Genomic DNA, 15,370 nt, shown 5'->3' on the forward strand with positions numbered 1-15,370 from the left:
CGTGCTTCATATTCAGCATGGATTTGGGTGCATTCAGACTGCGACACTCCTGTAGACGTGAAAAAGAGACATTTGGTATTGAAAACTGACTGCATGATTGTTGAAGAATTATAATTAAATATATTATTTAGATTTATGCTGTCTCTAATAAATGCACTGATGTAGTTGTCACAAGGCTTTGTGTCCAACCTCCACCACATTAATTAATGCACTGTGTTAAACCTGCATCTTGAAAATGAACGCAGAGATTTTGCATTAGAAGCTGTGAGCATCTCGTTCCTGTTCAGGTGCAGCTGGCAGTTCTCATCTGAATCTTTAACCCTTCAGTTTAGAAGGATTAAAAGAATAAATATGGAAAAAAAAGACATTAAAAATCATTTTTTTACAAACTGAAGGAGCAGACAGAGCTGGATCCAGAAAGGAGGAGTGATGAAAGTGGAGGTACGCAAAAAAAACATGAAAAGTCGAAATGTTTGGGAAGTAAGTAGTAACATTTATTCGGAGTGATCTCACCAAGACACGAGTTAAAGTCAGATCAAATTAGAATAACTAAATACCAAAGGGGAAAAGAGCAAAAGAAGAACAATAAAATAAAATAAAAAAACTTGGTGATTTTAAGTTTTGTGAAATGAAAAAGTGAAACTCCAACAACTTGATATTAGACCTAAATGTAATTAGCTGCTTTTAACCACCAGGGACTGTTCCAGCCTAAGTAATGGACTTAATTATTAGGAGCAACGCAGACTAGAAAAACTGTGCATTTATTTAATTAAAGATCACCAGAGTTTAAATAAAAGATTTTCACGACAGAAAGAAAGAATTAACACGGCAGCTGGAGCAGAGAAAATCACATGTGATCCTCTGCAGACACCCACCTCAGGCAAATGACAAAGCAATCAAACTTGTGAACCAGCAAGAATTTCTGAACTTCCACAGCTAGGTAATACAAATAAAAGATTAACACAAAAAAAACCTTCAGTCAAACACACAAAACAATGTGCATGAACTTAAGCCAATAAGAAACTCTAAGCCTGCCCAACAAATTTTGTGGATAGCAGCAGACGTTGATGCAAATAAATCTCAGGAGCATATTACAGCAAATAAAACAGTGATGAACAGGAAAACACAAAATTAAATATGTTGTGTTTTCTAGAGAACAAGTAAGTGGAAACATTTCTCAAAGAACAGCTGAAAATCTTTGGTTATATCAATGCTGAGGGAGTTAGACGAGTGACCAGAAGGCAGGTGGCTGGAGTCTGCAAGGCTAATGGAAACAAACCGAAGACAAAAACATAAATGACCCTAACGATGCTTAATCTACACCAGATGGTGGTGAAGCAGATCGTCCTGCATCATCCCACACAAAAACTGTTTGAGGCCATACAAGCTTCAGACAGGAGGAGCAGTAATAAAGCCAGAACAAGCCAGACTTTACCAATAAATGAGTGTTGTTATGGAACTTGCCGAGTATCTTCCTTAAACTTAAAATGTAGCTTTGGGGACTGGATTGCATAATGAAATGCAATGCAGGATTTCAATTTGTGAGCTTTAGAACTCACAGAATACTTTAAATGAACTCCGGGAAAAAACAAAACAAACAAAAAAAAACAACAATTATTTTCAGGGAAAGTATCCAGTACTGAGGATTAACCTACAGATTCCAGGGAAGTGTCCTTTGGCATCATTGACACCATATTTGTACTGAACAGGCAAGCCCTGTGATCATCTTTTAAATGTTTTCTTTCACTCCTTTATTTCTCCTACTTTCACAAATCCCCCCAACTCTCACCCAGTGCACCACCCTGGTTGGCATCTCGTCTTCACCTCTTCTGTGCCTGTTGCTTTTAGATGATCGAGACCAGGACTTCAAACTCATCCAAATTCATTTTCTCTTCTCTCAGATATAGTTTCTCATATTTTTTCATATATGGGTGTTTTACAAGTTGTCTTTATTTCACAGTCTTATGCTTGGCTCTACCTTTAATGTCTTTCAAGTCATATTTTGACTGTTACTTCAGTGTAATTTTCCCAATCTGCAAGAGTCAAAAGAACAATAAAATTAAACTTCACATGAGCAAAAGTAAAGTTGTATCTATCTTTGCCTCAAAGAAAAGCAGAGGAACTTTCTTCATTATGTTTTTTCTGCATATAAAATCAGTTTAACTTAAGTTATATTATTTGCAGAACTTAATACAGAATAGCACAAGTTTTAAATGGGACTCATTAATTCTGCTTTTTCTTCATGTTCAGCATTTTTTATGAATTCATAATAGAGAGAGTGTTGGAAAATGGCTTTAAGCAAAATGCATTAAAAAAAAATCCAAGACCATATTTTGGTTTAGACTACTGCAACTTGTGAAGCTAAATCACAATCATAGCGACAAGATTGCTGACACAGGAAGAATTATGACATTCAATTCATATTAAAATTACAGGACTTAATTTTTTAAATAAACGCTGACTCAGATTCTGATCACCTGTTCAAGGTTGTTTATTTTGTAGATGTTTTTTTTCACCCAGACCACAGCATATTTCAGACTTTTTGCAGATGTTTGACTTTGTAAGAAAAGCCAATGTGTGAAAAACACAACATTTTCAGTTCTTGGTGGGGTTCACTTATGTAAATAGTTCTCATTAACAACAACAAAAATATTATAGAGACAGGTAACCAATGAGCTTGTAGGGTTGACATTAGCAGTTATTCAGACAGATATAGACCAAAAACGAACAGCGTTAGAGTTCAAAAAAGGAGTCTTGAATACAATACACCTCATCAGAAACCACCAGGAGTCTGCAGTTGTTTTTCTGATTATAGCCTTTGGAGGTGGTCATTATTTGTTATATTGAGAATTGTGTGTGTTCGTGCGCGTGTGTTTTCAAGATAAAAGCTGATAAAAATATCATTTCTGCAATTGCATTTGCAAATGAGATTCTGTTTTTGTTATTTTGTAGCCTGTAAATGTACCTTCCTTCTTATTTCCATTGTTTTTTTTTTGTTTTTTTTTAAACCTCATTTACAAGGGTGTCCTGGCATGTATTTCAAGACAATGCTAAAACATAACAACCATATCCAAAAAACAAAACTAGATCTACTCATTAAAAAAATCAAAGAGTATCAAGATATAAGCAAAACTACAACAGATCCTGTAAATGTAAACATCTGTGGATGCATTTTAGGTTTAATTTCATTTACTTGACCTAATTGAATTTGAAAATGTGAAGTCCAACAGAGAGAGGAACAAATATTTTAAATTGCACTTCCCTCTAGTGGCTAAAAGACGAATTGGTCCTCAAAGTTTTTATGGATTTTTATGCGACTTTTACATCATAGATAATTGTTTTAGTCATCAAAAGGTACAGTTCTTATTAGAGGTTTACATGAGGTTATCAACGTTGTATTCATTTTCATTCATTGCAACAATTTAAGTGATTTGAACAAAACAAACTCAATGTATTGTTGATTTTCTCTTATACACACATTGGACGAAGAAAAAGAAAACACAAATACTTTTTGTCCAATAGACACAATTCTAATACATTTTTAGTAAGATCCCACACCGTTTATAACAAACACAATAATACACTTTTTACCAATAACTCTTTTTTTTCCTCTTCTAAATACATTTTTGCTTCGCTTACATGGTTCAAATATGCGGTCTGTTTTTAAGTAAGTAAAAGCTACTAAGGGCCCTACATACAAATAGGCTACCACAACGTACATCTGATTTCCGTAATCCAATCTAGACGAGCAGTTTAAACTACATTACCCAGCATGCAGTGGGAAATACGTCTGTTCACTTGATTGGTTGATGAGTCTCCGCCCCTGAAAGTCCCCCGGTGTTCTTAGGGTGAACTGATGTTTGTAGAACAGCTCTCTACCGCTGGGTGTCCGAGCTGTCAGAAAGCAGCACTAACATGGCTGCTGGAACCCGTATCTGCTGCAGTTTGAGAAATGCCAGGACCTTCTTCGCTCGGTGCCACAACAGAAGCGACCAGCGGCTGTTTTCCAGCGCTACGCACCAGGAGAATGAGCTTGAACTCCGAGATACCTCAGTGACTGCTGCAAACTTCCAGACCAGACCCAGCTTGGTAAGACTGGTGCTGGAATACAGACTGCAGGTTAAAGCTGGGGTTCTGGGTTCACGTCCTGGAGTTTTCCCAGTTCGGGCTAATGGGGTTTGGTGACAAAAGTTGTTGTTAAGAAACTGCAGTCTGAGTTCACGTTGAGGCCTGAATCAGACCATCTTTCCGGGTTGATTATTAACCAACACCATGCTGACTAGAAATACATGTGATTTAATGTTACAAATAACCAAGATCTGCATTCTAAATTACCAAGATGTGCAAAAATAAACCTAATGTTGCTTGTTTTACTTTTAATGACTTGGATTCCCTTTTTGTGAAAAGTTCTCTATTTCTGCAGCAAAATCCATGTTATGACATAATCAATGACTCTGCATTTAGTACATTACCTTAAACAAAGTCTATCTTAGAGTAACATGAACATGAGCTTAATACTGTTTCTCCCAGCCTCTAATGCTAGTGAAAACATTCTGCTAAAATATAGGACTGGATTATTTTGGTAATCGTTTTAGTTTAGGAAATCAGAAGATTATTTTTAGTGGGATTCTGTGCTTCATCTATGGGGTGACACATTCTGGCCTTTTGGCCTATATATAACCTTCTGGCATTACAGATCATTTGGAAAAATGTTTGCTCCAGCTTTTTAGAAGCAAATCATATTGTTTATTTCTATTAATTGAACAAATGTGTCTGTCAACAATGTTTCAAAGACAATTTTATTTTATTAGTATCTTTTTTTCTGGTTTTCTCTTCCAGGAGAGATTAACAGATGAGAAGGTCCTACCGTTTTCAGCTTTCTTGACCGACAGTTTTGGCCGCAGACATAACTATCTTCGCATCTCTCTGACTGAGAAATGCAACCTTCGCTGTGAGTAAACTAGGGCTGGGATGAGACCCGCTGTACAATAAACCTGAGTAAATGTACCACAACAAACAAGGTAATGTGTGTTTGTTGCTAAAATAACAAAACATCGATTAGATTTGTTGTGTTATCTATAACTTTAAATTATAATGGCTTATTGTGGTGGATCTGATGAACTTTTCTCCTTGCTGCAGAAGCAACAAAGCTCAGAAGAACTTTCATAACGATTGTTGCTAAAAGTTTTTTTTTTTTTTTCCATTTCACTTATCATTGCTTGCAAAGATGTAAGCCTATATGTTGGCTTTCTTTAAGTTTCATTGTAGTTTTCAGGTGTTTGTTGCACAGAATATAATACCCTTTACAATAATTTTTCATAATCAAAGAATGTAACTTTGATGGTTTCTGTTTTGTTTCTTCCAAGACCTCCACGTTTTAAATTGATCTTAGTGGGGGTTTTTTTATTGAGTACTTAGATCCACTATGTTTGAATAAAATCTGTCGATAATGTTTCGGTTCTATCTTAAAAGAAACATCCGTAACTATTGCTTTAAATGAAAGCAACAAACTGAAATAGTCAGTTTGCTAAACAAATCTGTTTCACTTAACCAAAAACACGTATTAGATGAATTATCAGCACAGTCGTGAGCATGTTAGATTTTTTCGTAGGACTCTACATTTAAAGGGTTAAAGTTTTACTCACACCGTTTGCTTTTAAATAATTCAATTATTTTGATCATGTAGTCTGCATACATTTTGATTTTTGAATAATGGCCTGTCTAATAAGTGATGTTCATCTTACAAAATTTTGACTATTGAGCTCACCCTAGTACTTCATAACACCCATTACTCTACTGTTAAATTTTTTCCTCCTTCATGTTTTGTGTCTATAATGACATGCTTTTATTTAGCTCGCATGTTGGATGTTCCTGTCGCTCAGGTCAGTATTGCATGCCAGAGGAGGGAGTGAAGCTCACGCCGCGGGGCCAGCTGCTCTCCACCTCCGAGGTGCTGACCCTCGCTCAGCTCTTTGTCCAGCAGGGAGTGGACAAAATCCGCCTCACTGGAGGAGAGCCTCTCATCAGACCCGATGTTCTGGATATCATTGGTAAGAAACACTTGCAGACCTTGAACATGTTCACACTTTGTTGTCGTTACAGTCACAAACTTAGTGGTGTTTATTTAGATTTTTATGTGCTAAACTAACAACTTACTACATAATTGTGAAGTGAAAGAAAATTGTTTGAATACAAATACACACCGCATTTTAAGTAGATGAATGTAACATTTTTCCTACCTACTTAACATTAAAGCACTACTTTTTGGTTGGTTTGTCAGAGAAAATCCCAATGAAATTCATCGAAACTTTTGCATGTAATATGTCAAAATGAGCACAATACAAAGATGGAGGCTTAGGATGTCAGAAGCTATTAGCAAGAATGAACAGAAGACTTTTCTTTGTGACTCCTTTCTGCTCAGATTTATTAATTATAAACAATATTTATGAAACCACGGTCTTTGTCAGATCAAAAGAATGAACAATAGACGACACGCTCATAAATGTTCCTCCTACTGAGATAACGAGCTCAAGGCTTAGCAGCAGGAAGATTAAAATGCAGAATACAAGATGCTCTTCTTTTTCAAAATGCCCTGAAACTGTGCTTAAATTTATTTTTACAGTTAGACTTATTTTAGTGAGCTGAATGAATTATTTCTCAAGTAGTACACACGTTCCTTTGAAGAGGACTTTTTTTTTTATGTTTCTCTCATTGATAACTCTGAAAGCTTCTGTTGAACACGGGGTTGTTTATATGGCTTCCTGAATGATCAGATGGATGTTGTAACATTCCTCTCAGACGGCGGCTCATGTGCCAGCCCAGCTGACTGCACCAGAACTGACCAGATTTTTACTTCATTTCTTTCAGGTTGAAACAAAAGTTTGTGAAAGTGAAGATGCTTTGTCACATTGCAGCTGTTGGTTCAGTTTAATGACTGATTATCTTAGCTTTAATTTTATAGCCTCGTTTGTAAATTAACCTTTTCAACCTCTGCTCTGTGAGCGGCCTTCATACTGTTAACGACACAATCGCATAAAGAGGATTGCAGCAAGGGCTGCAGCATAAAGATAAACACTTACTGCAGTGTCATGGGTCAGGTGACCAGTGGGATGTCAGGCGACTTGTTCTAAGCTCTAATCCAGTGGAAAATTAACATTAACCTGTTAGTCCACTGTTTTTTCTGTAGAACATTATGTTTTTGCCTTTAATTGTGGTCTCTTTAACAGATATTTGGTTAAAAATGGTAAGCACAGATTATAAAATATGAAAGAGCCAGGAGTTTAAAAAAAATCAGTTTGAGACTCTTAAGAGAGACTTATGTCATTAATCTATGCAAGGTTTTTGCTGCTTTTGAATTAAACTTAATGGTTGATGTATTTAAGTTAGAACCACGGGCCATTCTGCTGCCAGTGTCATCCGAAGCTGTCTTGTCGCAAAGCAGAAACTGAAGTGTAAAACAAGTAGAAGCCACTGCTTTATTACAATTTCTCAAGATGATTATTTCAATTGCAACAGTAATAAGGTATGAATATTTTGTGAACTCTGTAGTGTTTTGTAGAATGAAGTCCTACAAAATGCTGAGTAATGTGTTTTGGAGAACAGTTTCAATTTAAATCCTATGCTTTTTTCAGGAGGTATTAAAGATCTGACAATCATTTGTGGTTTGAACTTAAACCCTTTGGTTTATAGAATACATTTTTCTTCACTTTTTCATCTTTCTTTTCTGCTTTTTCTTCTGCAGCTGAACTGAAAAAGCTTGTGGGTCTGAAAACTGTTGCAGTTACAACCAACGGCATTAACTTATCCAGACTTTTGCCGAAGCTGAAAGATGCTGGACTGGACCTGATTAACATCAGCCTCGACTCTTTGGTTCCAGCAAAATTTGAGTTTGTAGTCAGACGAAAAGGTGAGGATAAAGATTCAACCTGTTGAAGTGCACCCAGACACCCCTAGCATAGATGTGGTAAAATAAACTGTTCTTTATTTGCAGATTTTTGTTCCCATTATTATTGAACCCCTACTTCTCTCCTGTAAAATTTAACATGGTTGGTGCAAACAGAGAAAGGGATATTTTAAATAAAACCTGGGGTAGAGAATCAGGCCCACAGCATCACAGATCCTCCACCATACTTGGCATTTGGGATGAGGAACTTTTCCGCAAATTCATATTCATCCTACATACCAGAAACCTTTAATCTTGATCTCATCTAATTAAGAGATTTTTGGGAGTGATATTAACTAGAGACGACTGGTTGTTATGGAGACTGATGCCACCCCAAATGTACTTTTATGACAAAGTACATTTGGGGATTTGTTCAGGCAGATCCTTTTCTATCCTGAGTTAGAAAACTACTAAAAGACAGAAACAGTGTGTTTTGTATGTTGCTATGGTTGTTGATAAACCCCAGCAGGTTACAGTCCGTAACCTGCAGGCAGTCAGCCTAGAGGTAGCAGCAGGCCAGAGCTCTGGGTGGTTGGCTTCAGAAAAGCAGGAACAGATGGACTGAATGAGATTAGGAAATGAAACGGGAGACAATGACCAGAACATGGAAGCAGTGTTGTCTGTTTATTTTCAGATTAGTTGCTGAAAATTGCAAGCTGAATTTAATCTTAACGTTTGAGATTAGTAGAACAATAAATGTGATGTTTAATTTCCATTGTGGTAGATCAGTTAACCACCTCCCACAGAGAAGATTACTTGCAGCTCCCTGGATTCGTTTTATTTTCTGCTCATAGAAACACATGATCTTATTCTCTATAGTTGACTGTCGCAAAGCTTTGACTACTGCAGAGGGATTGGATGCTGATGTTTTTACACTTATGAACAAAAAAAACCCTTTAAAGCTAAAGTAGAACACATTGAAGGAAATATTACATATCATTTAGTTTTGTGTTGATTTCAGTAACTTTTATTGACATTTCCAGCCTTCTTCTTTCTCCTCAGGTTTTCATAAAGTCATGGAGGGCATTGACAAAGCGGTTGAATTGGGCTACAATCCAGTAAAGGTATGTTTCAAACTTAAGGAATAATAAAACATTTCTTAAATTACTCTTTATGGTCACACTTTGTGTAAATATGTATGAAAAGCTTCAGAAAATTCCACTTTTACAACATAAACATGTTATAATACTGAGAAATGTTTTTTTTTTTTTAAATTTGAGTGAAGTTATGTCATAAAATTAATCTCACAGTAATAATTGTGAGAACATAACTGGTGCCATAGTTATCTGTACTGATGACAATTTATATAAAATAAAACTGAAGTATTTTTATAATTTTTCTTCATCGGGCCGTCTAGGAACATTCAGCTTCCTACGACTTTGTTTCACTGGATCATAAATATTGCATGACACAGTGACTCTCTTGTCATAGCCATTCATTAAAGTGTTAAAAACAAGCAAATTTTACATTTTGCACTTGGCAGATGTGTGTTGATCATTATATATCAGTTACTGGCCTAAACGTAACTAGTTTGCAGACAGATGACTAATTAAAATGCCTAAACCAAACTGGGCTGTACCAAACTATACTGTGTAGCTTTCAAGACGTTAGTCATCAGACTTCATTAGGCTGACATCTACTGTCTGGTCAGAGAACTGCAGTTACACTAAATCCTCCTGTCAACGTGTCAAACAGTTGACTACAGACCTTTCAACCTCTTTTTAGCATGCTGAAAAAAATCTCCCACTTTGAGACCTTGTATTTAACATTTTTATGGTTATATAACCTTGGTCTATTGTTGTGTGCTGCCATCTGCAGATCAACTGTGTGGTGATGAGAGGCCTGAACGAGGATGAGCTCTTAGATTTTGTGCAGCTCACAGAGAAGAAGCCTCTGGAGGTTCGCTTCATTGAGTACATGCCATTCGATGGTGAGTATTTTCTTCTCACAAAATGACTCGGTTCAGGTCAGGGAGGCGTGTATCTTCATGTGAAAGAAGTTTCTGTTGTAGATTTTTTTTTTTTTTTTGAGCGCAAACCCATGGAACAAATTCAACATGGCTTCCTCTGGTCTCTGCAGGAAACAAGTGGAACTTTAAGAAGATGGTGAGTTACCAGGAGATGCTGGACCAGATCAGGCAACAGTGGCCCAACCTGGAAAGGCTTCAGTCTGGACCTGCTGACACTGCCAAGGTCAGGTTCTCCACATTTGATGGAACATAATTCTTATATGCTACAAAGGTTTTCACACTTCTTAAACTTTTTAAAATTGTGTCATGATACAACAGCAAACTTAAATGTATATTATTGGGATTTTATATATAATTCCATATCACAATTATACACAACATAGTGTATAATGATACAAAGATTTCAAGATTCAGCTCAGTTCCCATGACTTTGATGCCCCTTAATAACATCCACTTCAACCACTTGCCTTCAAAAGTCTCCCTAATTGGTAAACAAAGCCCATCTATGTGAAAATTAATAGATAACGTTTTTTTGCATTGAAATGCAGAATTCACACAAATGCAAATATGCAGTGTGAATTCTGTAACATGAATATTTTTAATGAAAATTTCAGAAGGATTTTAAGTAAACATCAGAAGACTTGCAGAAATGTAAGAAATGTACAGAAGCAGCAGAATAAATCAAAAGCCTGCAAAATACAAATGGACTGTAGAAGAGGAGTGAAAACTTTCAGTTAACACAAAACTCCCACTCAGAGTATTAGAAAATTGTGCAGGACAATGTTTACAAAGCTAAACTGTAAAGTCACAACAGTTTATAAGTACGAGCTAAAAAACTAAAGCTAGCTGAAATACTAATGATGGCTGATAGGTTGGGATTATAGGCTATCAACTCTCTTTCCAACCCAAATGAGAAAGCTGCAATCAAACCCCAAGCTTGTGTAACTTAAACCTAACAGGTTCACAATTTATGTTACTGATCAGTTTTACAGACTTGGAGTCCTATGAGAACTCTCATTGGATTCTGTAATGTTTAGAAGCAGATCTGAGGAGAAAGTACACAAGTTATACATTTGAACTTGCATACAAGTTCAAATGTATGCATTTGAACAAAATATTTGCCTTATTTAGTTTACCAAACTAAATAAGGCAAATAAATAAAGAGGTACAATGTACAAGAACAATGGAACATTCCTCAAAGATTTCATCTTTTTTGTTTTTTTAAATCTTACCTCAAACATCAACAAAGATGTACAAAATGCTTTTCTTTTATTCCAACTGTACATCTTTCAGAGCAGCATTTATTTATTTATTTTTTTAATTTCCAAATGTAAAAAATACTGACTTCTCACAATTACACAAACTCAAAGAATGGGTGAAACTTTTCTCAGGCAGTACAGACTGTGGTGTAACAGGTGGGTTGCATTCTACAAGCAATGTTCTTTTAAATAATCAATAAATCATATTTTGTGCAACCTTCTGTCGGCATGCAGATCAACGTCATGTGCAAGTAACAATTAATACGGTGGAGACAGAACCCACCCAAAACCCCTAAGAAGTTTTCTCTTTTTTTAAAAAGTGATTTTCCACATCCCGTCCCTGCCACTCACACTGACTGTCAACTTTTTTGACGGCGGTCCAGCCACCATCCTTGTCCTCACTTTCCATTCTTCTCTCCACACACCTTACTTTTAGGTGTAATTAGTAAAATGGTAGAAAATTTGCTTATTTCGTAACTTCATAACCAGTGACTGTCTCTCCTCTGGTCTGTTTAGCAGTTTACAGTCTCAGGTCAGGTTTGTTTCCTAAAATCTTTCCAACATTTTTTTCTACTTTCAGACTTTTAAAGTCCCTGGTTTCAAAGGTCAGCTCGGCTTCATCACCTCTATGTCAGACAATTTCTGTGGCTCCTGTAACCGTTTGCGCATCACTGCAGATGGAAACCTCAAGGTAAAGGTTGACTTTATCAAATTTTCTTAAACATTATAACATGTCTTTCATAAAATGCATAAACTAAAAACCAGATGTCATGGCAAAGATTAAAACTCTGTATGTTCTTGTTTTTGATTTGCTCTCCTCTTTGATTCTCAGGTGTGTTTGTTCGGTAACTCTGAAGTTTCCCTCAGAGATATTCTCCGTTCTGGAGCGTCTGATGAGGAGTTATTGCAAATTGTCGGAGCTGCTGTGGGCAGGAAGAAGAAGCAACATGCAGGTGAAAGCTCACTCAGCATTGTGTGGTAGTTACCAGTTCATACATGTATCTAGGAAGTAATTAATTTGTTTTTCTCTTCAGGCATGTTCAGCATCTCTCAGATGAAGAACAGACCTATGGTCCTCATTGGTGGGTGACTCAGCTGTACGTAATCAGTTTTTGTGTTCTTTTGCTTTTTTGCCCATGAATTATTCTGCTTAAAACTTGTCTTTCATATGTTTTCTGTTTTTGGTGTGACAGATTTCTCTGAGATGTTTCTCACAAGGGCAGAAAACCGACAAAGGGCTTCATTCATCTTTACTGAGCTAAAACGTGACCCGTTCCTTTATCTGACTGCGTCTTCTGATGAGTCTCGTAAGGAGTTTCTGTGCCTTCCTGGCTGCACTGCTTCAACACAGACAGCCTTTAGTTGTTGCTTTAAGACCTCAGTGAGTGGCGGTTCACTCATTAATACCCATATTAGCAAAGAGAAGTGCCACGATGTGACGCCGCTTCACTCCTCAGACTATGATTACGATCTCATTTTCACCAGCCGTCACACTAAGAAACGCACAAATATGAGCTTCATTAATGAAGACCCCCTCAGGTACAAACAATCCAGTGTTCCTAACAACCCAACGAGCCAGTCCCTTTCTGTTTTTTGCACACTGAATGCCAAAATGAATCAGAAAAATCTAAGTGTCAGGTTGTTTCACAGTCAAAGTTCTGGTGAAGACCACACGAATAACACCTCATTAATCTTAGACGGTCTGAGTAGCGCTAAACCCCAGCTGACGCACACAGATGCTGAGGGCCGAGCAACAATGGTGGACGTTGGGGGGAAGCTTCCCACACGCCGAACAGCCACAGCCGGTGCCACTGTCATCCTGGGCGCCATCGCTTTCCACCTCCTCCGGGATAACCAGCTAGCTAAAGGTGATGCTTTAACTGTGGCCCAGCTGGCCGGCATCATGGCATCAAAACAGACCTCCAACCTCATCCCGCTTTGCCACCCGCTCCCACTGGACCACGCCTCCATCTCATTTCAGCTGGATGAGCTGCACTGCTCTATTATTATCACGGCAACCTGTCACACCACGGGTAGGACGGGGGTGGAGATGGAGGCGCTGACGGCCGCCTCCGTGGCAGCTCTTACGGTCTACGATATGTGCAAGGCTGTGAGCCACGACATTGTCATCACGGATGTGAAACTGCTCAGCAAGACGGGTGGGAAGAGAGACTTTCACCGTCAATGAACACAGGAAAACTGAACTCCAAAATGAAGAAAGTCTTTTTCTGCAAACCCAAATGTGTACCAATGACTCTGGCTCCTACACAATCACAAAATTCCATATTCATCCAAAAACAATTAGACTTTTTTCTGGACATTTGAATACAAATTTTTAACTCTGAACCTGCCTGATTAGTAGTCAGATCTTAAAATCTGTAGGATCTAACAGAAAAATGGCTTTCTGGCATTTGTACTTGGATCAATTCCATTTCAAAATCAGTAACTCTTTACGTTACCCTCCTGTGGTCTTGGCATGATGCTCAGGAGGAGTGCAGCAGATGTCACGGTCTGACAGTGGGGAAGCGTGAGTGGAACGGGGGGCTTTGAGGAGTATCCCGTCAGACCGCCAGTTTCTGAAACATGTAAAAGATGCATGTTTCGAAAAGGCCCGTGAGCCTGGGGCCATTTATGCCGCCAGGCTCACGGGGGGGTTAATAGCTTGGTCCATAAGACCACAGGAGTGCTAAGAAAGGAACACCTACTCAACGTTGACCAGAAGCATGAGTTGTGAATCTTGGCATTTTTGTTACATTTCTAAAAAATAAAATTGTTCTGCATTTCAGATCAAGCTTAAAAACCGCAAGTACAATTTAACCTGAACTTGGAACCTTTTTGCTACTCCAGAACTTTTTTGGTTCTATTCATGAGTGTGAAAACTAAGAGGTGTTGTGGCAAGTGGAGGCAGAAGCTTTTACTATCTGATGCAGATTAACATAAAATCACATCACTTTTTAAACATTATTAGGCATCTGTCCTTGGAATATATCAAAAGGACATTCCACTGTTTTCCAGACATTTTCAAACTGCCTCTTTTTAAAAGCTTCTTCAATCATATAATAAAATCTGATTTGTAATTTCCTGACATTTACATTACTTGAAGATTAATTTGTCTTTACCTCTAATTATTTTAGCAAAACAGTATTCATTCATTGCTTAATTTCTGTTTAGTAAAAACTCTGTCATACATGAGCTTATTTTTCCCTCTGTCTACAGACACTACAACCCTACTAAATGTGTGTTTCTCAGTTACAACTAACTGAACGTTGATGTTTACATTCTGAATGTCCTTGATTATCTGAAGTTATATTTCACACCATATATCTGATTTGCGTTGTTGTACCTAATAACACCATGACTGTTTTTTTTTTTTTTTTTACAGAGTATTATGTTAGCTTAATGCAGCCTAACTTTTTATTATCTTATAAAGTTGATTTTTGCATTTTTCTACTTAACATGACTTCTGTAGATTATATGGGTTTTACATAAGACAATGGTGGTCCTCACTGTGGTCTGAGCATTATTTTCTTTTGTCATAATAAAAAGTTGTATTCACTTAACTCAAATGTCTATAGTTTTTTTTATTTTTTATTTTACAAAAATATGCAGACAAGTTTCCAGGGACTTACTGGAATATTTTGTTTTGTGTAGAAACTATAGGTCTCTGTGAAAAAATATTTCACTGAGTTTGAATCCAGAGCATGATTTAATGTGAAGCACAGGTATAAACCCAGTGAGAGCATCTTGGCGCTCATGCTGAGTTCAAAGGCGGCTGGGAATTCGGCTTACAACGCGTGAACAACGGATTAAACAGTTTTAACTGCTGAAAAAAAGTGACAAAAGGCGCAGATATGGGAAGTGTACTACTACTGTATCAAATCGACATGGGAATAACAGAGTGGGCCGTTTTAAGGTATTAACAACAAACAGCTTCCAGTCCAACGGGTGCGGGGCTGACTATGGGTGGGCCAACCGAGAGATAAAGGAACATTTAACCTTCCTCTTGCTGTCTTAACAAGAGGAAGGTTTTGTGATAAGAGGAAGTACTGAGCCTGTTTTTAGAGCAACATTCACATCTTCATTAGGTTTGATTAGCATTTAACAGGATCATGTTTTTAAAACTGAACAAGGATTAAAAAACAAAACAAAAAAACTGTCAACGACTTTACAGTAGGAAGTTCTGAGCCTGTTTTTAGAGCA

General features: G+C 37.3%; 1 protein-coding gene across 2 annotated transcripts; it reads left to right on the forward strand.

The window, feature by feature from the left end:
• The first annotated feature begins 3,684 nt into the window (after positions 1-3,684).
• mocs1 (molybdenum cofactor synthesis 1) lies at positions 3,685-14,730 on the forward strand. 2 transcript variants are annotated; one of them, XM_017302375.2, is made up of 11 exons: positions 3,685-4,089; positions 4,840-4,951; positions 5,883-6,050; positions 7,742-7,906; positions 8,945-9,006; positions 9,761-9,872; positions 10,022-10,134; positions 11,751-11,861; positions 12,003-12,123; positions 12,205-12,252; positions 12,364-14,730. In XM_017302375.2, the coding sequence occupies exons 1-11, from the start codon at positions 3,916-3,918 to the stop codon at positions 13,356-13,358; spliced, it is 2,181 nt and encodes a 726-aa protein (XP_017157864.2). In that variant the 5' UTR covers positions 3,685-3,915; the 3' UTR covers positions 13,359-14,730. The 2 variants fall into 2 exon arrangements, with proteins under 2 accessions (XP_017157864.2, XP_008397876.2); XM_008399654.3 differs by having other exon boundaries at positions 3,689-4,089; positions 12,205-12,267; positions 12,364-12,503.
• Positions 14,731-15,370: the final 640 nt, after the last annotated feature.

Source organism: Poecilia reticulata, chromosome 22 (genome assembly GCF_904066995.2).
Source record: "Poecilia reticulata chromosome 22, P_reticulata-male-v2, whole genome shotgun sequence".
Taxonomy (NCBI): Eukaryota; Metazoa; Chordata; class Actinopteri; order Cyprinodontiformes; family Poeciliidae; genus Poecilia; species Poecilia reticulata.